General features: G+C 38.6%; 1 protein-coding gene across 1 annotated transcript in view; it reads right to left on the bottom strand.

Moving 5' to 3' along the window:
* Positions 1-9,914: 9,914 nt before the first annotated feature.
* TOMM70 (translocase of outer mitochondrial membrane 70) overlaps positions 9,915-23,132 on the bottom strand; it is a 44,819-nt gene continuing 31,601 nt past the window's right edge. Inside the window, exons 10-12 of the mRNA XM_060099813.1 lie at positions 13,700-13,797; positions 12,990-13,112; positions 9,915-10,370 (exon numbers count right to left, since the gene is read on the bottom strand). Coding sequence (XP_059955796.1) covers positions 10,217-10,370; positions 12,990-13,112; positions 13,700-13,797 — 375 coding nt within the window. The 3' untranslated portion in view covers positions 9,915-10,216. The remainder of the gene's footprint in view (positions 10,371-12,989; positions 13,113-13,699; positions 13,798-23,132) is intronic.

Genomic DNA, 23,132 nt, shown 5'->3' on the forward strand with positions numbered 1-23,132 from the left:
ATTGATCTGTGTATCTGTTTCTGTGCCAGTAATATACTGTTTTGATTACTGTAGCTTTGTAGGATAGCCTGAGGTCAGGGAGCCTGAGTCCTCCAGCTCCATTTTTCTTTCTCAAGATTGCTTTGGCTATTCAGGGTATGACCCATTTTGAACTGGTAATTGTTTGTAAATGGTGTGAGGTAAGGGTCAAGATTTTTCTTTTTTTGCTTATAGCTATCCAGTCATTCCACACAATTGCCTTGGCATCTTTATTAAAACGAATTGGCCATATGTATCTTGATCTATTTCTGGACTCATCTCTTCCTTTGCATTAATCTATCTATCTATCTTTACACCAGTAACTTACTATGTTGATTACTGTAACTTTATTATTATTTTTAAATGGTTTGCCTCTTTTAAAATGTATTTATTTTGGGCTGCGCTGGGTCTTCGCTGCTGCGCGTGGGCCTTTCTCTAGTTGTGGTGCATGGGCTTCTCACTGTGGCGGCCCCTCCCACTGCAGAACACTGGCTCCAGGTGCATGGGCCCCAGTAGTTGTGGCTCACGGGCCCAGTTGCTCCACGGTATGTGGGGTCTTCCTGGACCAGGGCCCAAACCCATGTCCCCTGCACTGGCAGGGGGACTCCCAACCACTGTGCCACCAGAGAAGCCCTGTAAATTTATAGTAAGTCTTTAAGTCAGATAGTATTAGCCCTCCAACTTATTTTTCAAAGTGGTTTAAACTAAGTCCTTTGTATTTCCATACAAACTTCAGAATCAGGTTGTAAATTTCCCCAGAAAAAAAGCCTGTCAGGGTTTTCACTGGGATTGCATTGAATCTGTAGAACAGTTTGGTGGAAAGTTGCAGTCTTACCAATACTGAATGACTGACTCAGGAACATGAGCTATCTCAATTATTTAGGCCTTCCTTAATTTCTCTCAGCAGCATTTGTTAGTTCCAGTATGAAGGTAATGCAAATCTTTTGTCCATTTTATCCCTGAAGACTACAAGTGTTTTGATGCTGCAGTATTGTTTTGGAAACATTTCTAGTTTTTCATTGCTAGTGTATAAAATATAGTTTATTTCTGTATATGGTCTTTTATCCTGAAACTTTGCTAAATTCACTCTAGCTGCTTTTTTTATGTGTGTATTCCATATGATTTTTCACATAGATGATCATGTCTGCAAATACAGTTTACAAAATAAATAAGCTTCTTCCTTTTCAATCTGGTTATTTACTTATTTATTTATTCTGGCCTATGGCATCGGCTAGAACCTCTAGTACAGTTCTGAATAGACTAGTGAGTGAACGTATTTGTGTTGGTCCTGATCTTACAAGAAAGCACTTAAGTCTTTCAAAGACGCTTTCTATGAGGTTGGAGAAATTCCCTTCTATTCCTAGTGTGCTGAGAGTTTTTATCTGGAAAGGATGTTGGATTTTTTTTTCAGATGTCTTTTCTGCCTTATTGAGACAAACTTACCTTTTTTCTTCTTTAGTCTATGTTTATATATGGGGAACTATATTGATTTTGGAATGATAAACCAACCTTACATTCCTGGGATACATTTTACTTGACCATAATATATTAAGTTTCTTTTAAAATGTATTGCTGGGGCTTCCCTGGTGGCACAGTGGTTAAGAATCCGCCTGCCGATGCAGGGGACATGTGTTTGAGCCCTGATCTGGGAAGATCCCACATGCCACGGAGGAACTGGGCCCATGCGCCACAGCTACTGAGCCTGCACTCTGAAGCCTGTGTGCCACAACTACTGAAGCCCGTGTGCCTAGAGCCCATGCTTGGCAACAGGGGAAGCCACCTGAATGAGAAGCCTGTACACTGCAACGAGTGGCCCCTGCTTGCTCCAACTAGAGCAGCAGCAAAGACCCAACGCAGCCAAAAATAAATAAATTAAAAAAAAAAAAACCAAACCCTCTGCTTTATGTAAAAAAATAAATAAAATAAATTGCTGGGTTTGATTTGCTTACATTTTAACAATTTTCTTTCCTTGTAATACCTGTGTCTAGTTTAGGAATCAGGGTCTCCTGGCCTCAGAATGACTTAGGATGTATTTCCTTCTCTTCAGTGGACTGAGAATTATGTGGTAATTTGTATCTTGTCTCTTAATTTTGATTATTCTGGCCATTTATCAATTTTGTTGATCTTTCAATAGAACCAGCTTTTGGTCCCATTCACTTTTATCTGTTTTTCAGATTTGATTTTGCTTATTTCTGCTCTTATTTTCTTTCTTCTGTTTACTTTGGGTTTCATTTGCTCTTATTTTTCTAGTTTCTTAAACTGGATGCTTAGGGTCATTGAAGACTTTTCCTCCTTTCTAATAAAGTTGTTTAATGCTATAAATTTCCCTCTAAGTATTGCTTTAGTTGCATCCCCAATCTTTTTCATTTTCGTTTAAAATATTGTCTTATTTTCCTTTTAACATCGTCTTTATCAAAAGGTTATTATTTATGTTAATTTCAAAATATTTGGGGATTTTCCAAATCTTTGTTATTGATTTATAATTTGATTCCATTGTGGCCAGATAACATACCTGTATAATTTGAACACTTTTAAATTTGTTTAATGAGATTTGTTTTATGGCCCAGAACATGCTCTATCTTAGTAAATGTTCATGTGCAGTTGAAAAGAATGTGTATTCTGCTGTTACTATGGGTGGAGTGTTCTGTAAATGTCAATTAAGTCATATTGGGTGATAGTGTTTTTAAGTCTTCTATATTTGTAGTCACTTTCTAATTTTTCTATCAGTTATTATCAGAGGGGTGTTGATATCTGAGTATAATTATGGATTTGTCTGTTTCTCATTACAGTTCTCTCACTTTTTGCTTCAGATATGTTGAAGCTGTCTTATTAGTGCATATTTAGGGCTGTTATGTTATCTTGATGAATTGGCCCTTTTTTCATTATGAAATAACTATTATTTTTGCTCTAAAGGGACTCTGATAGTAATAATGCCAGTCCAGCTTTCTTTTGATTAGTATTATCATGATATATTTTTCCATCAATTCTTTTAATTTTAACTTACTTGTCTCTTCATATTTAAAGTGGGTTTCTTTTAGGCACCATACAGGTGGGTCATACATTTTTTATCCAGTTTGATACTCTCTACCTTTTAATTGGGGTTTTTTGACCATTTATATTTAATGTGATTATTGATATGGTTGCATTTAAAAATTTTGTATTTATCTTATTTGTTCTTTGTTCCCTTTTTCCTTGTCTTCTCCTTCTTGGATTAACTGAATATCATTCTTTGATTCACTTTGTCTCCTCTGTTGGATTATAAATGATAATTCTTTGTGGTGTTATTTTAATTGTTCCTTTAGGGTTTGTAGTATGCATCCTTAACGTGTCTGTCAGTCTACCTTCAAGTAGTATAACACTTGATATGTACGGATCTTACTAGCAGTATACTTAATTTCACTTTTTTATTGTCATATTTTGTATTTCAACATATATATAAACCCCACAGCACATTGCTGTTTTTGTTTTAAACAGCCAGTAATCTTCTAAAGAGATTTTAAAAATAGGTAAGTGTCTTTTATGTTTACCAACACATTATCATCTCTAGTACTCTTCATTAGAATAGATCCATTTTCCTTCTGCTTGAGGGACATCCTTTTACATTTCTGGTAGTGTAGATCTGCTGGTGATTAATTCTTTCAGCTTTTGTATGTCTGAAAAAAAGTTTCATTTTGCTTTCATTTAAAAAAATGTATTTTTATTGATGATAGAATTCTAGATTCACCTTTTTTTTTCCTTTGAATAATTATTTTGCTCTACTGTCTTCTGGCTTACTTTCTCAGAGGTGAAGTGTACTGGCATTTGTACCTGTTGTTCCTCTTGTAATGTCTTTTTTTTCTCTTTCTGTCTTAAGATTTTCTCATCACTGATTTTACAGAATTTGATTATAGGATGTGCTTTAGTGTAGTTTTCTTCATGTGTCTTATGCTTGGGGTTCTATGAGATTCTTGCATCCTTGGGTTTAAGTTCTCATCAAATTTAGAACATTATCAGCTACTATTATTTCTTAAAAGTTTAGGTTTCTGGGCAGATGTCCTGCTCCACTGGCACGTTTTAAGTCTTTTATGCTGCTCCTTAAGCACTGCTGTATAGGTTTTGGTGGTGAATGGGTTTGATAAAGCCAGGTGATGGAAAGGAAAAAGATGTGTTCTGTGATGTCTGCACTCACCAAACATATTGCCAGGGTGGCAGGCTTAATACGGGCTTTTCTCCTTTATGCCTTATGAACACCTTTGTGTCAGAGTTTCTTGTCAAATTATTATCTTCATTCAGGTCTATTTCTTCTTGAGTGAAGACTGGAGGGTAAGTAAAAAAAAAATAGCTGTTGAAGAGACTTTAGGAAAAAAAAATGGTCTTGTTAAAATCGGGAAGTAAAAAATTAAGCCCCAGATCTACAAATTACTAAAAACACATACATACAAGGACATTAACTCTTGTTCAATGATTACTTGGTAGCTGGTTCATAATTCACCAAATGAACAGGAATCTGGAACAACGGAGCATGGTGAGCAAGGTGCAGTTTGTGATCCTAGCTTTTCCTGAAATATTTTAAACCCTACAAATGCATTCCTTTGTGTGCAACTATTCTAACTACTATTGTATCTGTAGGATCATTCTGAAAGTTTCTCCCTCAAAACAAAACAAAAACCATGCCATCCTGTAAAAAACTTTTCTTTTCACCCCGTTTCTTAAAGGAGTCATTTCTACTCAGCAGTTAATTCTTGTTTTTCAGTTACTTTACAGACCCTTTTACACAGATTCTCCCCTCACCATTCTAGTTACAGTTCTCTGGCAAAGACTACTAATGATCTATTTGCAGACCTGTCCATTTGGCCTCTTGAAATGCAAGACCATCAACGTGACCTTGGTCTTACTCTGCCTCTGACCACTTTTTCATTGCCAACTTTGTCCCTTAGATGTTGATGTTTCCCAGTTTTATTTTAGTCCTTTTTGTCCTGATGTAATCTCATCTACATGCACGGTCTTAAGTATATGCTGATAATCCTCACACAGGTAGTTCCACTATTGGTGTCTCCTAACCAGTTTAAAGAAAACAGCTTCATCTTGCTGGACTCTAACTTGGATGGCTTATTTATTTTCAGCTCAGACTCATAATGTCCCTTAACTTAGTTTTTGTGTGTGTTGTTTTGTGATGTGCCCATCTTCTAGAAAGCTCCTTACCTAAATCCTAATTATTACTCAAGGCCTAGCAGAATTTATTACTGTCATGTATTTCCATACCACAGTGTATATAACTTAATGACACTGAAACTCATCCTAGTTTTGGAGCTCCTTGAGCCACCCAATGAATATGTGCTCAGTAAATGCTGAGTTGCAGTGAATTCATTCCTACAGTTTGTACTTGTATATGTGCCAGTTTTCTGGTTAAATAACTTCTGTATATTCTGGAATGGTTCCCTTACCCTAAGGGATTCTAATCTGGGAAGATCTAGGACATGGTATAGCTTCGTATAATTTAGAGCTGGATGGGAACTTCATTTACTTACTTAAGATCACACAGCCAGCGGAAAGCTGTGTTAGTTAGAACAAAGGTCAACTGATTCTCAGACCAATAAGACTTTGCCCTGCACTATGCTGTTGTCCAAAATAGACACTGTAATCTTCTGAACTCATGACAGATTAAGCTCAGGATGAATTACTAAGAGCTAGGAACATGTAGAGATGGGTAGTCCATTCTCCATAGGTCTCTTTAGTTTCTGCATGTCTCGCAAATAGAGGCACTGATAGCTTTTATTCCAGACTGGTATTTCAAAGACGTTTGTATAAAGTGAACAGCTTTAGAAGACAGAGACCGTCTCTTTACTAACCAGTACAATAAAAATGTTTCCCTCTGATGCAAAAGTTAGGCAGGTTTGCGTGTGGCCAGCTCATTAAGATTTGGGTTTCCTAAACTCAGAGTTCCTCAGCTGTGATACAAACCCACTCCATGTGCAGCCTCCACCTAGATTACTCCGGGTTACCTCTGTGGGATGTGGGGTGCGAAGCAAACATGAAGCTCATGTTGCTTACCATGCTCTAAGTAATTAAATCCATCATCTCTGACCCAGGATCTCACGTCTTCTGCTGGCCTTCATGAAACTGTTGTTTGGAAGAAGCGTAAAATCTTAGAACCTTCAGTTCTTGTAGATATTCTGAGAAATAAAATTGGGTAAAATTTGCTTAATATAGCAGTTCACTGAAATGTAGACCATGGGTCATCTGTGCAGAGAATCCCACCTGCTCTATCTGGTCCCCCCTTGCTTTAAACTTTCCTGCCCCCAAAATGGTGTCCAGGAGTCTGTTTCAGCCATGGTCTTCCTCCCCTCTATTTGCTCTAGAAGCCCAAACCCTCTCATGGCCTCCAGGACAGCACTTGCAGAGTCATGGTATATTCCAGTGCTAGAAAAAATGCTGGAGAAGTTGAACCACGTGTCTCGGCTCTAACGGTAGCTGTCATGTTGGCCTGAAGCCTCTTCCCACCTTGAACTTCCTCCCCTCCTTTGGTTAGCACCATTCCTGTCCCAGTGATCAGCAGGCTCTCTAATCCCTTCTAGCATGTAGGCCATCTAGAAGGGTCTAATATTAGCTCTCAATCCCCAACAACTTACGCACCCTCTGCTTGAAATAAACCAGACTGTAGTTTTCATACTGCCTAATTTTAAGAGTTTCAAAACACCTGGAAAGAGCATCTTCTGATGTTTCTAGATATCAGCAGAGCTATCTCAACTTTTTACCTCATGAAGAGCAGGCTTTTGGCCTGGTGATTATACCATGATCATATGTATTTTACAACACAAATGCTCCAGCTCTCAACTAAACCTCCGCTCTGGGCCTAAAACACCTTTGGCCAAAATTTAAGTGCATGTGAAGTCATGCTAAACTTTGCGATACTCAAAATAATTCCTTTAAACTGTAAGCTGTGTTGTATACAATAACCGAAGGAGTACTAGTTTCCTGTGGCTGTTTTAACAAACCGCCATGTATTTAGTGGCTAAAACAACAGGAACTCACCCTTGTAGTTCTGAAGGCCCGAAGTCCGAAGTCCGTTTCACTGGGCCGAAATCGAGGTGTCGGCCGGGCCAAGCCCTGCTCTAGCGCAGAATCCATTTCTTGCCTTTCCAGCTTCTGGTGGCTGCCAGCATTCCTTGGCTTACGGTCACATCACTCTGATCTCTGCCTGTTGTCGCACTGTCTTCTCTTCTCCTGAAATCTCCCTTTTACAAGGACATTTGTAATTATATTTGGGGTCCACCTAGATAACCCAGGATATTTTCCCCATCTCAAGATTCTTAACTGAATAACACCTGCAAAGTCCATTTTTGCCACATAAATAGGTAACATTCACAGGTTCCAGGGATCCAGATTTGGATATCTTTTGGAGGACCATTATTCATTCTATCACAGTGTGTTAAGGCTTACAAACAGATCAACTTAAAATTCTTGTCACTTTGTTCGCAAATCAGTTTTGCAGAGAACTAAAGGTAGGCTTGATTATTACCCCTCCCATCACCACTCCCATATTTCTTTATGAATACAAAGACCAGACAACCCAACTTACCCAGGACAGTCTTGAGTAATTATTACTTTATGCTCAAAAATTTCTTGGGTAAATTACAGTCTTCCTGTTCATAAACAGCCTTAAGAAGATGACAATTTAGTTGAGCTCTCCTGGGAAAAAGGACTATTTAAACTACCATTTGAGTCTCCACAGGGCAGAAAGTTCTATCTGAATTGTGTTTTACAGCCAAAGCTGGTTACTATTGCTTTGAGATCTATTCCCTATTCATACCACAAATACTCAAGGGTGGTAGATATTTTCAGGTATCCTCTCTTAAAGGCTCCAAGTGGTTGAAAACTAATCAAAACTCACTGGTGAAACCAGTTTGAGTATAAACTTAGTCACAGGCCTCAGGTCTGATTGGTAACCTTCCAGGCCGTTGTGCAAGTATGGGTAAGGTATAGGTAGGAATAAAGTAAGTGGCTCTACTAGCAGTTCTTAGAGCCTTGCTTCACCAGGAGGAAGGATGGGGAAACTCCATCTTTAATACCCAAAACGTATTGTGCTTCAGATACTAATGTGTCCAGTATGTCCCTTTTTTCAAAATTAGTTTGAGCCCACAAAGAGAATGATTATGAATTTACCCAATACTATGGTAAATGAATAAACTACCTATCTTTCTATTTAAAGAATAGATTGAAAAGCTTGAATGTAATATTTATTTGGTGAATTTACACGTGAGGTCATTTACAATAGAAAAGACACAGACAGACGCAGCTTTCAGTGCAGTTTCAAATATTTTTCAGAGCAGGCAATAGTCCATGAGAATGTGGAATGTTAGTATTGAATGGTACATGCTTCAGTTTCCTTTGTGTGTTTTCTACTGAACCCCAAGGGACAGGAAGCGAGAAGAGAGAAGAAAATATCAGCGTTAATGTAAATACAGCCATGCAAATAAAATCTTTTTAAAGTCAGAGGTTATTCAGAGATGTAGAACATTGCTGTATTCAGGGCTTATTATAGTAAGTGCACAATTTAAAAACTAAAATGCAGAGCTCTCAAACATTCCATTATCCAAACCATCTTAAATTATGTTAACTGCCCCCCACCAATTATTGCCTCTTCAATATTTTCCAGACTCTGACTTTGGAAGGGAGTCATTTCTAGTAGCTTCTAAAAAGACAGCATTTTGACAAAACCTTCTGGTTTCAATAGGATAAAGCACCCTTTTAAAGAGGGGTGAATGCTCATTTACTCCCAACAATGTAAACTCTAATTAGATTCCATTTCCAGAAAAGTACAACTGAAGGCTTGCTCTTTTTATTATACTCAGACTTAAGTAAACCTCTCCCCACCCTGAATATCTCAAAACAAGAGACTCTTTAAGAACACCTCTCTACCCCACCAGAAAAATCCAGCATATAAGCAAAAGGATGATCTATAAAAGTAACAATTGGAAAAAACACAAAGTGATTTCTAAGAGGGTGAGGTAAAGGTAAAATGAACAAAACAAAACAAAAATCTGCTGTCAGAAACCTTAGTGTAGTGTGGACACAGTCAGTCAGCCAGGCCTTAGAGACCAAGGTTAGTTCAAAACTAAAATGCACTCCAGGTGTCCTCAGCATCCTTAAAAATACTGGCTCAAAATCCCTTAAGTGCATGTAGCCATAGTTAAGAAGCATTAAACTTATCACTTCAGGAAATACTATGCTTCTGGATCTGAGACTTTCATCCTTTTTGAACTGTTAGGCCACATTTTCTTCACTAGAAATTTTAATTAACTACTTATCACACTTACTTCGTCTTTACATATGCAACCAACCTTCATTTTCTTTAAAAAGTACACTTAAATAGTAATACCTATTGTAGAAAATAGCCATAGGCAATTATAAATACTTTTTCATTTCATCTTACCTCTTGCCTGGTCTGCTCTCCCATTAATTCTCAGTCTTCTAGCACATATATCAATTAGAATATCTTGCTTCTGCATAATTTACTCTATGAAAACCAGCTGCTGTAGACTTTAAGAACGATGTACGTTATCCATTATAGTTGAAGGGGGTCAAAGGTTTAAGCGTCGCCACTGCGTCTAACGTTCTGCAGAATCAGAGGCATTGCGCATGCTGACAGTGGTTAAAAGGGTCTCAATTTTGCTGTCGTAAAAACGAAATCCCCACTTAAGCTTTGTTTCCTTCAAAAAAAAATTAACTAAAAGGGATTAGTCAAATCTAAAAGAGTCTTATTTTACAGCACTTACTATGTTAATTTAAAAACCAACATGCTGTAAAACTGCAAAAACTCATATATTATACACACACACACACACGCACACACACAAAGACAAAATCATCCAGAACACAGTCACCCTCCCACCCCCCTCAAAAAAAAAAAAGTCAAATCAACAAATCAAAATTTTTATTTGCATGGCCTATTATCATTTGTACTCTTTGCAACTTCATTTTAATATCCCTTTAACAGGTTCTAAGCTTTTGTTGCACAGGGCATAAAAGCTGCAACACTGCAAACTTTCTTCAACAGGCACTCCCACAACACCTAAAAATGAAACAGATGTAACAAATGACAACAGCACAAACAAATACTAAGCTCCACCATTCAACGTAGTTCACGACAGTGTCTTTAGGGTTCAGTTGAAGAGCGGGTAAACTCCTAAAAAGAGGGGCATTTTCCTTCCCCCGTATTTTATAATGTCGGTGGTTTTAATCCATATTTCTTTGCAACTTCTGTCTGGGCGTGGGCAGCATCACAGAGTGAATATAGATGAGCCATCTCCATTTCTGACTTGGCCAGGTTAATAGCTTTGTTGAACATGTCAATGGCTTTCTCCATGTTTCCTCTAAAACAACAAAAATTTTACATGTTTCAGATTCAACAAGCATTTCACAGTATACAATGAAGTTTATAAGTGAAGCTACCTGGAGCCTAACCTTTAAGTTTCAACTATGATTCTAATAAAATGCTTCTTTATAACAAAATAATGCCTAGCACATAGAAGACACCCAATGAATGTTAGCTACTATTACAAATACTATATGCTTATATTATGCTACTTGTGGTCTTTGTGGTCTTTGTTTACAGATAAGAACAGTGAGACTAGAGAAATTAAATGACTTATTTAAAATCATAATCATATCTGGTTCCTAAATTCTGCTTGTTTCTACTCCATCATGAGGCTCCTTTAGAAAGCAGTGACATAGCCTCAGAGAACATTACAGGTATTCAGGGGCCTTACCTTCAGAGATCTGTGTGAGCCCTACCAGCATATCCCTTATCCAACACCCTACTGCATACACACAGGTCTCCCTGAGTTCACTCATGCTCATAATGCTCAGATTATTTATTGCTTCTCTGCCTGATTCTAGCCAAATCCTCACCCTTCTAAGGCCCAGTTCAAATACAATATCCTCATGAAAAATACTCTCCCCTTCCCACACTAGAATTGGCAGCTCCCTCCCCACTGTTCCCATGATTCTGTTGTCATTCTATGCACAGTCAGATGAATATATATTGATATTTGTTTACATCACAGTCTTAACAGATCCTTACGGGACACCTTGCAATTCCTAGAACCTAGTACAATGCTTGGTAGCTAGTATCCATTTTTTGAATAAATGGATGAATATGCTTGGTCAAAAAGTATATAATTTATCTCTTACAGTCTAACTGTGATCAGGCTTTATATACTTGCCAAGAACCAAGAGCTATTTTAAAGTAACTAGTACTGGCTATGTATATATGCATACATGCATGTAATCTTACAATAAATACTGTATTAAGTCCCCACTATATATATGCCAGTTAGAATTTAAGAAGTACAATGTACCTCTGGGGAGACTGTACTCAATCTCCTACTACATATATTGATACAGTACATAATAGACTTAATTAAAAAGAAAATAACTTTGAGAGTTCATGTTCAGATATTAGGTAGACAGCAGATCTGCTAAATCCTAGGATAATCAGCAATTTCATTCATTCACATTCACTTATCTATTTGTAAAGCAGGATTCAGAATGGAATTCTTAAAGTAACACACAAAATTCATCAAACCCCATAAATCAGGGGTCCTTAACCCAGGATCTAGGAACAACTTATCTGCAAAGAGTTTTTGTATGTGCATTATTTTAGGAAAAATCCACAGCTTTGCTCAAAAGATTAAGAACTATTACCCCATCATATTCTAGTATGAGAATATTTTATACACATTAACAAACTGGCAATTAAGAAATAATTTAATATTTATATGCAACTGTCAGTATAGATGGATCAAAAGAATCACAAAAATTTTCATCAGCCTATATATATTCTGCCTACTCTGGAGCAGAAAGACAGAGGACCCCAGAAGTGACTGCATGACAGGTTATTAAGACAACTCCTACTAGTTCCTGATAATCGATGGTGGCAAGATCTGTTACTTTTGCCATCAGTGAAATATGGGCTCATGTCCTCTTTCTACGACGTGCTCACCATGTAACCTTGTTAATTTAACCAGTCTGGGCATCAGTTTCTACACTTTTCAATTAAATGGAGGATCATATAACCTCAACCTTTATAAAAACTGGGGTAAAAATCAATTGAAATAATATTTGGAAAGCACCTAGAGTTCAGTACCTGGCCTAGAGTAGATACTCAAATGGATGGCAATGCCAGTATCAAGATGGTATACTAAATTCTATGGCATAAACAGTTATCACCTATTAATGGTGGATCTCAAGTGCAACTCTGGATAAACATTTACAGAAAACAAGAAGTTACAAGAAAAAATTGCAAAAATTCTTATCCAACTCCCTGATTTTAAAGAAAACTCGGGGGCTCAGAGGTGATGGTGCAACTTGCCTAGCCACTTGGCTGTAGCAGGATCTAAGTCTTCGGGCAACGTGGCTGCCAATCCTTATGCTACACTGCACTGCCTAAGTACACTGCAGATGTTTTTTTCCCTCCAAGAGAAATAATACAGGTGAAAGGAGGAAAAATCACAACAGGTATTGGAGAAAGATCAAATTTCCCTTTCTAATGTATATGCCTGACTTAAACAACTTTTAAGTGTGACTTTTAAACTGGAAAAATAATTAAACAAGGCAAATCAAAGTTGTATAGTTTCAAGGGAATATTGCCTCAAAAGGCACAACACGGGGCTTCCCTGGTGGCGCAGTGGTTGAGAGTCTGCCTGCCGATGCAGGGGACACGGGTTCGTGCCCTGGTCCGGGAAGATCCCACATGCCGCGCAGCAGCTGGGCCCATGAGCCATGGCCGCTGAGCCTGCGCGTCCAGACGGCAACGGGAGAGGCCACAACAGTGAGAGGCCCGTATACCACAAAAAAAAAAAAAAAAAGGCACAACACGTTAAGACTTAAAAATTTAATGATTATTGACAATAACCTGTCTATAATGAGAAGAATGAAAAGATAAATATGGAGATGCCCTAACTTTCCTAAGGACAGACATTAGAAGTTACCTTTGTACTTCAATAGTTCCCATGGTTTCATATGCAAAATCACATTTATTGTCAATTTCAATAGCCTTGCTGATAAGCTCCAAACCTCTATCCAGATCTTGCTTCCACTGAAGCTGAAGTAAACTGCAAATGCAAAACAGAAGTCATATGTGACCATGGCCCAGTATCAATTGGCTCTCAATGAATTTATAATTTAATTTACAAGGAAAAACAAAATCTAAAACAGTATAGAATCAGCATCAAATTGTTTTTTTTCCCTCAATTTATAATGGTTTTGTAGTCTAAATTCCTTATTATGAAAAGAGTGTCCAACGGTCTAGGCTCTATCATTAACTTATTTTGCACAGCTTAATATTTTACTCTGTATAAATTTAAGTGAAGTTTTAAAATGACAATTCAAGTATACTAGGACAGGAAAAACTTATTTTATGTGTTTCGTATTTTGATACAAATTACACCTGACAGGATGTTCAGAACTGAAATCCTTAAGCCAGGATGAAAATAGCATATTTACTAACTATTGTATAATAATGAGACATAAGTAAAAGAAAAAGTAACAATGAAGCATCCACAGCACTAAGACATTTTTCAGCTAACACTGACACTCTCTACCATGGTCCCCTTTCTCAGTGACCAAAAGAAATCCATCTTACTACTATGCAAGAAATTTTGTTTCTTACTGGAACAAACAGACCCACAAAAATACATACCCTTTATGAACGTATGTTGTGGCATTGTCTGGTTCCAAATTAATACATTTATCATACATTTCATCAGCTTTACCAAACTGTTGTTGATCTGTTAATGCCTATGTGAAGAGATACTTCAGTTAAATTTAGGTAACTGTCACCCTAAGCAGTTAAAAGTATACTGCTTATTAATTATTAAAATTTACTTCATGTAACCATTCATTACCAAATTACTGTTTTGGGGATTAAACATTTAAAATGTTGCATCTTAATTATTGGGGTTTTTACATAGCAACATTATAAATATGAAATCTTAACTGTTCTTTCTCTTTATTAAGTTTGTTAGTAATATGCAATAGGAGAAGATCTAATAAACTCTAGAATACAGAAAATCCCACTCTTGGTGCAAGTTCTAATATCAGATTCTCACAGTTACATTCATGTCACTTATTCATAATTTATCATAATATATCCTAAGGGAATTACTTCAAAAACAATACTCATTTGGAAGGATAAGTTCAGATAGGTATGTTAACTGTTATCAGAGTCATTCCTTAAAAATGATTGGGTCAGGGCTTCCCTGGTGGCGCAGTGGTTTGAGAGTCTGCCTGCCGATGCAGGGGACATGGGTTCGTGCCCCGGTATGGGAAGATCCCACATGCCGCGGAGCGGCTAGGCCCGTGAGCCATGGCCGCTGAGCCTGCGTGTCCGGAGCCTGTGCTCCGCAATGGAAGAGGCCATAACAGTAAGAGGCCCGCGTACCGCAAAAAAAAAAAAAAAAAAAAAAAAAAGATTGGTCAAAGAAAGAAAGCAGCTACAATCAACTGTTTGAAGGCAAATCCCATGGCAGAAATGGAGGGCTTGGTTATGTGGATACCAGATCATGCTGATCAAACTGTACCTCTTGAGAGTTAGCCGGCATCTAAGCTCAAGTTTCAGGGTTCAAAGAAAAAAGTCATACTATATAACTATATATAACTCTCTATGTATAAATGAAATTTGCTATATATAGTGAAGCAAACATCAGAAGAGGGACCAAAAGATAGAAACTTTAGTGCAAACAGACTTGTAATAACGCTAGTGCTGATATGATGGTGCTCAAGTAGGGCTTCCCTGGTGGCACAGGGGTTGAGAATCTCCTGCAAATGCAGGGGACACAGGTTCAAGCCCTGGTCCAGGAAGATCCCACATGCCGTGGAGCAACTAAGCCCATGCACCATGACTACTGAGCCCGCGTGCCACAACTACTGAAGCCCACGTGCCTAGAGCTGGTGCTCTGCAAAAAGAGAAGCCACCGCAATGAGAAGCCCTCGCACTGCAATGAAAAGTAGCCCCTGCTCGCCGCAACTAGAGAAAGCCCGCACAGCAACAAAGACCCAACGCAGCCAAAAATAAATAAATAAATATATATATTAAAAAAAAAAAAAAAAAAGATGATGCTCAAGTAAGCCAAAACCTGTTTTGAAGGTAACATAATGAGAGAGAAATGTACAATCATGAAACCTCTGCAAAAGAGTTGTTCCTAATATCTGGTTTCTTTAAAAGCTAGTCAGTGGCCTTTGCTCTTTTAGCTGCTTACAGAAATCTGCACCAAAAAGGCCCTTCTGAATTTCATTTCAGTGATGAAGATGGTCCTGTCACCTTCTGGCTTGTTCCTAATTAAATATAAGCCCTAAACCCAAGTGTACTATTCAATACAAACGTCATACAATTATAACGTGTGTTTGTCCTATTTTAACTTCTATACGTTCAGTAAAATTTTATATAGTACATGCTTTCACAATTAATTAATAGAGCATGTAGTCAGCAACCAATGTATCATTTTTTTTTTCTGTCTAGGAATTATAGGAACAAAGACTGAGCAGATAAGATTTCAAACTGAGGTTAATGAATTCCTGGGTTGAAGAAGTAAACCCACACACCTATGGTCAATTAATCTTCGACAAAGGAGGCAAGAATATAAAATGGGAAAAAGACAGTCTCTTCAGCAAGTTGTGCTGGGAAAGTTGGAGAGCTGCACGTAAATAAGTGAAGTTAGAACACACCCTCATACCACTCACAAAAATAAAGTCAAAATGCCTTAAAGACTTAAAACATAAGACATGACACCATAAAACTCCTAGAGGAGAGCATAGGCAAAACATTCTCTGACATAAATTATACCAATGTTTTCTTAGATCAGTATCCCAAGGCAATAGAAATAAAAACAAAACTAAACAAATGGGACTGAATCAAACTTACAAGCTTTTGCATGGCAAAGGAAATCATAACCAAAAAGAAAATACAACCTACAGAACGGGAGAAAATATTTGTAAATGATGAGACAGACAAGGGCTTAATCTCCAAAATATACAAACAGCTCATACAAATCAACAACAAAAAAAACAAACAACCCAACTGAAAAATGGGCAGAAGACCTTAATAGACATTTCTCCAAAGAAGACATACAGATGGCCAGCAGGCACATGAAAAGATGCTCAACATCACTAATTATTAGAGAAATGAAAATCAAACCTACAACGAGGTACCACCTCACACCAGTCAGAATGGCCATCATTAAAAAGTCTACAAATAACAAATGCTGCAGAGGGTGTGGAGAAAAGGGAACTCTCCTACACTGCTGGTGGGAATGTAAGTTGGTACAGCCACTATGGAAAACAGTATGAAGGTTCTCAGAAAACTAAAAATAGAATTACCATATGATCCAGCAATGCCACTCCTGGAAATATACCTGGACAAAATATAATTCAAAAACATACATGTGGGGGTGGAGTCAAGATGGCGTACTAAGGGGATGCGTAATTTGCTTCTCCTCACAACTAGGGTACCTACCAGGCACCAGTGGAGGACCATGGACACCTAAGGGGATGGGAGGAACCCCCAGTGACCAGGTAGGATGTGGGGCGTGGGGGGAGTGAAGGGGGAGGAGAAGTGGAGGTGGGATGGGACTGGCGCCCCTGAGGGGCGGCTGGGGGAGGGGAAGGGGTCCCACATCCGAAGGGGAAATTGGGGAACCACTGGGAGGGCAGAGGATCAAAAGGGAGCGTGGCCAGGTTTCCCCTGCCCCCTTGGGCCCCCAGGAACCTGCTGAGATACCGGGCCTGATCCTCTGCCCACCTAGGACCCCTCCAGCCACGTGGGTCCTGAGGGAATGGGAGGCAGGGAAGGGGGAGCACAAGTAAAGTCCGGACCTATGGACTGGCACCCCTGAGGGGTAGCTAGGGGAGGGGAGGAGTTCCTACACCCAGTGGGACCTACCCAAGGTTAGGAGTGCAGCAGCAATGGGGGAAGACCCGGGGGGAGACAGTGGTAGAGGGGTGCGAAAGAACGGAAGGGAACACTGCCACTGCTTTTCCTGTCCAGTTAGGCACCGGGGAGCCTGTTGGGCTCTGAGGCCTAATACTCTGCCCTCGAAGCCTCCCTCCTGCCCTGCAGAACCCAAGCCCTGCCCCTACACCCCCACCCAGGGCCCTGCCTCCGCACTCAGAGACCCCTTCCAATGCGCTGGGCCTAAACCCCACCCACACACCCTCACTCAGGGCCCAACCTCCAAACTCTGGAACTCCACACTCCGGAAGCCCTCTTTTGGACATACTGCCTCTCCCCTTCCTTGATCACTCAGGTCCTAAGCAGAGGCCCCACCCCATGCTTGAATGTAATGCTGCCTAGGCCCCGCCCCACACTCAAACGACACCCCCCCAATTGCCTAGGTTCCGCCCCAACCTAAACCCCACCCCTGCCTAAGTCCCACCCCACCTAAACTCTGCCCCAACAGCCAAGGCTTTTTTTTTTTCTTTCTTTTTTCCTGTTCGATTGGGGTTCTGTTTTACCTTGTTGATTCACTGTTGTTGATTCTTTTATATTATTATATTCCCTAATAACTCTTTTATTTTTCTAATTTTATTTTATTCTTTATACTTTGCGAGTGATCTCTCCTTGTGGCTTATTCCCCCCTCCCCCCTCCCCTTTCTGTTTTCTTTTTTCTGGTGTGGTTTTATTTTACATTGTTGCAGTTGGTTCAACTATAGTTTTATTTTTCCTAATATATTTTTTATCTTTCTAATTTTATTTTCTTTGATACTGTACCGCTTTTTTTTTTTTTTTTTTTACTGCACCACAAAGCTTGCGGAATCTTGGTTCCCAGGCCAGAGGTTGGGCAATGAGCGCCTGTGGTGGGAACTCCAAGTCCAAACTGCTAGACTAACAGAGAACCTCAGACCCCAGGGAATATCATTCGGAGTGAGGCCTCCCAGAGGTCCTCATCTCAGAATCAAGACCCAGCTCTATCCAACTGCCTGGAAACTCCAGTGCTGGATGTCTCAGGCCAAACAACCAGTAAAACAGAAATACAGCACCACCCATGAAAAAAAAATGAAATGACAAAAAAATACATTACAAACAAAGGAACAAGGTAAAAACCTACAAGACCAAATAAATGAAGACGAAATAGGCAACCTACCTGAAAAAGAATTCAGAGTAATGATAGTAAAGATGATACAAAATCTTGGAAACAGAATGGAGAAAATATAAGAAACGTTTAACAAGGATCTAGAAGAACCAAAGAGCAAACAAACAGTGATGAACAACACAATTACTGAAATTAAAAATACTCTAGAAGGAATCAATAACAGAATAACTGAGGCAGAAGAATGGATAAGTAAGCTGGAAGATAAAATGTTGGAAATAACTGTCAAGGAGCAGAATAAGAAAAAAGAACGAAAAGAATTGAGGACAGTCTTAGAGACCTCTGGGACAACATTAAACGCACCAACATTCGAATTTACAGGGGTCCCAGAAGAAGAAGGGAAAAAGAAATGGTCTCAGAAAATATCTGAAGAGATTATAGTCGAAGACTACCCTAACATGGGAAAGGAAATAGACAATCAAGTCCAGGAAGCACAGACAGTACCATAAAGGATAAACCCAAAGAGAAACACGCCAAGACACATATTAATCAAACTACAAAGAAAAAATATTAGAAGCAACAAGGAAAAAGCAATAAATAACATACAAGGGAATACCCAACAGGTTAACAGCTGATTTTTCAGCAGAAACTCTGCAAGCCAGAAGGGAGTGGCAGGACATATTTAAAGTGATGAAAGGGAAGAACCTACAACCAAGATTACTCTACCCAGCAAGGATCTCATTCAGATTCGATGGAGAAATTAAAACCTTTACAGATAAGCAAAAGTTAAGAGAATTCAGCACCACCAAACCAGCTCTACAACAAGTGCTAAAGGAACTTCTCTAGGCAGGAAACACAACAGAAGGAAAAGACCTACAATAACAAACCCAAAACAATTAAGAAAATGGTAATAGGAACATACATATCGATAATTACCTTAAATGTAAGTGGCTTAAATGCTCCAACCAAAAGACATAGACTGGCTGAATGGATACAAAAACAAGACCCATATATATGCTGTCTACAAGGGCCCCAGTTCAGACCTAGGGACACATACAGACTGAAAGTGAGGGGATGGAAAAAGGTATTCCATGCAAATGGAAATCAAAACAAAGTTGGAGTAGCAATTCTTATATCAGACAGAATAGACTTTAAAATAAAGACTATTAAAAGAGACAAAGAAGGAGACTGCATAATGATTAAGGGATCGATCCAAGAAGAAGATATAACAATTGTAAAGATTTATGCACCCAACATAGGAGCACCTCAATACATAAGGCAAATGCTAACAGCCATAAAAGGGGAAATCGACAGTAACACAATCACAGTAGGGGACTTTAACACCCCACTTTCACCAATGGACAGTTCATCCAAAATGAAAATAAATAAGGAAACACAAGCTTTAAATGACACATTCAACAAGATGGACTTAACTGATATTTATAGGACATTCCATCCAAAAATAACAGAATACACTTTCTCCTCAAGTGCTCATGGAACATCCTCCAGGATAGATCATATCTTGGATCACAAATGAACCCTTGGTAATTTTAAGAAAACTGAATTCATACCAAGTATCTTTTCTGACCACAACGCTATGAGACTAGATATCAATTACAGGAAAAAAACTGTAAAAAATACAAACACATGGAGGCTAAACAATACACTACTAAATAACCAAGAGATCACTGACGAAATTAAAAAATACCCATAAACAAATGACAATGAAAACACGATGACCCAAAACCTACGGGATGCAGCAAAAGCAGTTCTAAGAGGGAAGTTTATAGCAATACAATCCTACCTCAAGAAATAAGAAACATCTCAAAAAAGCAACCTAACCTTACACCTAAAGCAAGTACAGGAAGAACAACAAAAATACCCCAAAGTTAGGAGAAGGAAGGAAATCATAAAGATCAGATAAGAAATAAATGAAAAAGAAATGAAGGAAAAGATACAAAGATCAATAAATCTAAAAGCTGGTTCTTTGAGAAGATAAACAAAATTGATAAACCATTAGCCAGACTCATCAAGAAAAAAAGGGAGAAGACTCAAACCAACAGAATTAGAAATGAAAAAGGAGAAGTAACAACTGACACTGCAGAATTACAAAGGATCATGAGAGATTACTACAAGCAACTATATGCCAATAAAATGGAAAACCTGGAAAAAATGGACAAATTCTTAGAAAAGCACAACCTTCCGAGACTGAACCAGGAAGAAATAGAAAATATAAACAGACCAATCACAAGCACTAAAATTGAGACTGTGATTAAAAATCTTCCAACAAACAAAAGCCCAGGACCAGATGGCTTCACAGGAGAATTCTATCAAACATTTAGAGAAGAGCTAACACCTATCCTTCTCAAACTCTTCCAAAATATAGCAGAGGGAGGAACACTCCCAAACTCATTCTACAAGGCCACCATCACCTGGATACCAAAACCAGACAAAGATGTCACAAAAAAAAACTAGAGATCAATATCTCTGATGAACATAGATGAAAAAATCCTCAACGAAATACTAGCAAACAAAATCCAACAGCACATTAAAAGGATCATACTTGGGCTTCCCTGGTGTGCAGTGGTTGAGAGTCCACCTGCCGATGCAAGGTACACGGGTTCGTGCCCCGGTCCAGGAAGATCCCACATGCCATGGAGTGGCTAGGCCCATGAGCCTTGGCCGCTGAGCCTGGACATCTGGAGCCTGTGCTCCGCAACGGGAGAAGCCACAAAAGTGAGAGGCCCCCGTACCACAAAAAAAACAAAACAAAACAAAAAGGATCATACACCATGATCAAGTGGTGTTTATCCCAGGAATGCAAGGATTCTTCAATATGTGCAAATCAATCAATGTGATACACCATATTAACAAATTGAAAGGTTAAAACCATATGATCATCTCAATAGATGCAGAAAAAAGCTTTTAAGAAAATTCGACACCCATTTATGACAAAAACTCTCCAGAAAGTAGGCACAGAGGGAACCAACCTCAACATAATAAAGGCCATATATGACAAACCCACAGGCAACATCATCTTCAGTGGTGAAAAACTGAAACCATTTCCTCTAAGATCAGGAACAAGACAAGGTTGTCCACTCTCATCACTATTATTCAACATAGTTTTGGAAGTTTTAGACACAGCAATCAGAGAAGAAAAAGAAATAAAAGGAATCCAAATTGGAAAAGAAGAAGTAAAACTGTCACTGTTTGCAGATGACGTGATACTATACATAGAGAATCCTAAAGATGCCACTAGAAAACTACAAGAGCTAATCAATGATTTTGGTAAAGTAGCAGGATACAAAATTAATGCACAGAAATCTCTTGCATTTCTATACACTAAGGATGAAAAATCTGAAAGGGAAATTAAGGAAACACTCCCATTTACCACTGCAAAAAAAGAATAAAATACCCAGGAATAAACCTACCTAAGGAGACAAAAGAGCTGTATGCAGAAAACTATAAGACTCTGATGAAAGAAACTAAAGACAATACAAACAGATGGAGAGATATACTATGTTCTTGGATTGGAAGAATCAACATTGTGAAAATGACTATACTACCCAGAAGCAATCTAAAGATTCAATGCAATCCATATCAAACTACCAATGGTATTTTTCACAGAACTAGATGAAAAAATTTTACAATTTGTATGGAAACACAAAAGATCCCAAATAGCCAAAGCAAGAGTGCGAAAGAAAAACAGAGCTGGAGGAATCAGGCTCCTGGACTTCAGACTATATTACAAAGCTACAGTAATCAAGACAGTATGGTACTGGCACAAAAACAGAAATATAGATCAATGGAACAGGATAGAAAGCCCAGAGATAAACCCATGCACACATGGTCGCCTTTTCTTTGGTAAAGGAGGCAAGAGTATACAACGGAGGAAAGACAGCCTCTTCAATAAGTGGTGCTGGGAAAACTGGACAGCTACATGTCAAAGAATGAAATTAGAACACTTCCTAACACCATACACAAAAATAAACTCAAAATGGATTAAAGACCTAAATGTAAGGCCAGACACTATAAAACTCTTAGAGGAAAATATAGGCAGAAGACTCTATGACATAAATCACAGCAAGATCCTTTTTGACCCACCTCCTAGAGAAATGGAAATAAAAACAAAAATAAACAAATGGGACCTAATGAAACTTAAAAGCTTCTGCACAGCAAAGGACACCATAAACAAGACGAAAAGACAACCCTCAGAATGGGAGAAAATATTTGCAAATGAAGCAACTGAAAAAGGATACATCTCCAAAATATACAAGCAGCACATGCAGCTCAATATCAAAAAAACAATCCAAAAATGGGCAGAAGCCCTAAATAGACATTTCTCCAAACAAGATATACAGATTGCCAACAAACACATGAAAAGATGCTCAACATCACTAGTCATTAGAGAAATGCAAATCAAAACTACAATGCGGTATCACCTCACACTGGTCAGAATGGCCATCATCCAAAAACGTACAAACAATAAATTCTGGAGAGGGTGTGGAGAAAAGGGAACCCTCTTGCACTTTTGGTGGGAACGTAAATTGATACAGCCACTACAGAACAGTATGGAGGTTCCTTAAAAAACTAAAACCCACACTACCATATGACTTAGCAATCTCACTACTGGGCATATACCCTTAGAAAACCATAGTTCAAAAAGAGTCATGTACCACAATGTTCACTGCAGCACTATTTACAATAGCCAGGACATGGAAGCAACCTAAGTGTCCATCAACAGATGAATGGATAAAGAAGTTGTGGCACATATATACAATGGAATATTACTCAGCCATAAAAAGAGACGAAATTGAGTTATTTGTAGTGAGGTCGATGGACCTAGAGTCTGTCATACAGAGTGAAGTAAGTCAGAAAAACAAATACCATATGCTAACACATATATATGGAATCTAAAAAAAAAAAAAGGTTCTAATGAACCTAGGGGCAGGACAGGAATAAAGATGCAGACATATTCGAGAATGGACTTCAGGACACGGGGAGGGGGCAGGGTAAGCTGGGACGAAGTGAGAGAGTAGCATGGACATA

Source organism: Mesoplodon densirostris, chromosome 5 (genome assembly GCF_025265405.1).
Source record: "Mesoplodon densirostris isolate mMesDen1 chromosome 5, mMesDen1 primary haplotype, whole genome shotgun sequence".
Lineage (NCBI taxonomy): Eukaryota > Metazoa > Chordata > Mammalia > Artiodactyla > Ziphiidae > Mesoplodon > Mesoplodon densirostris.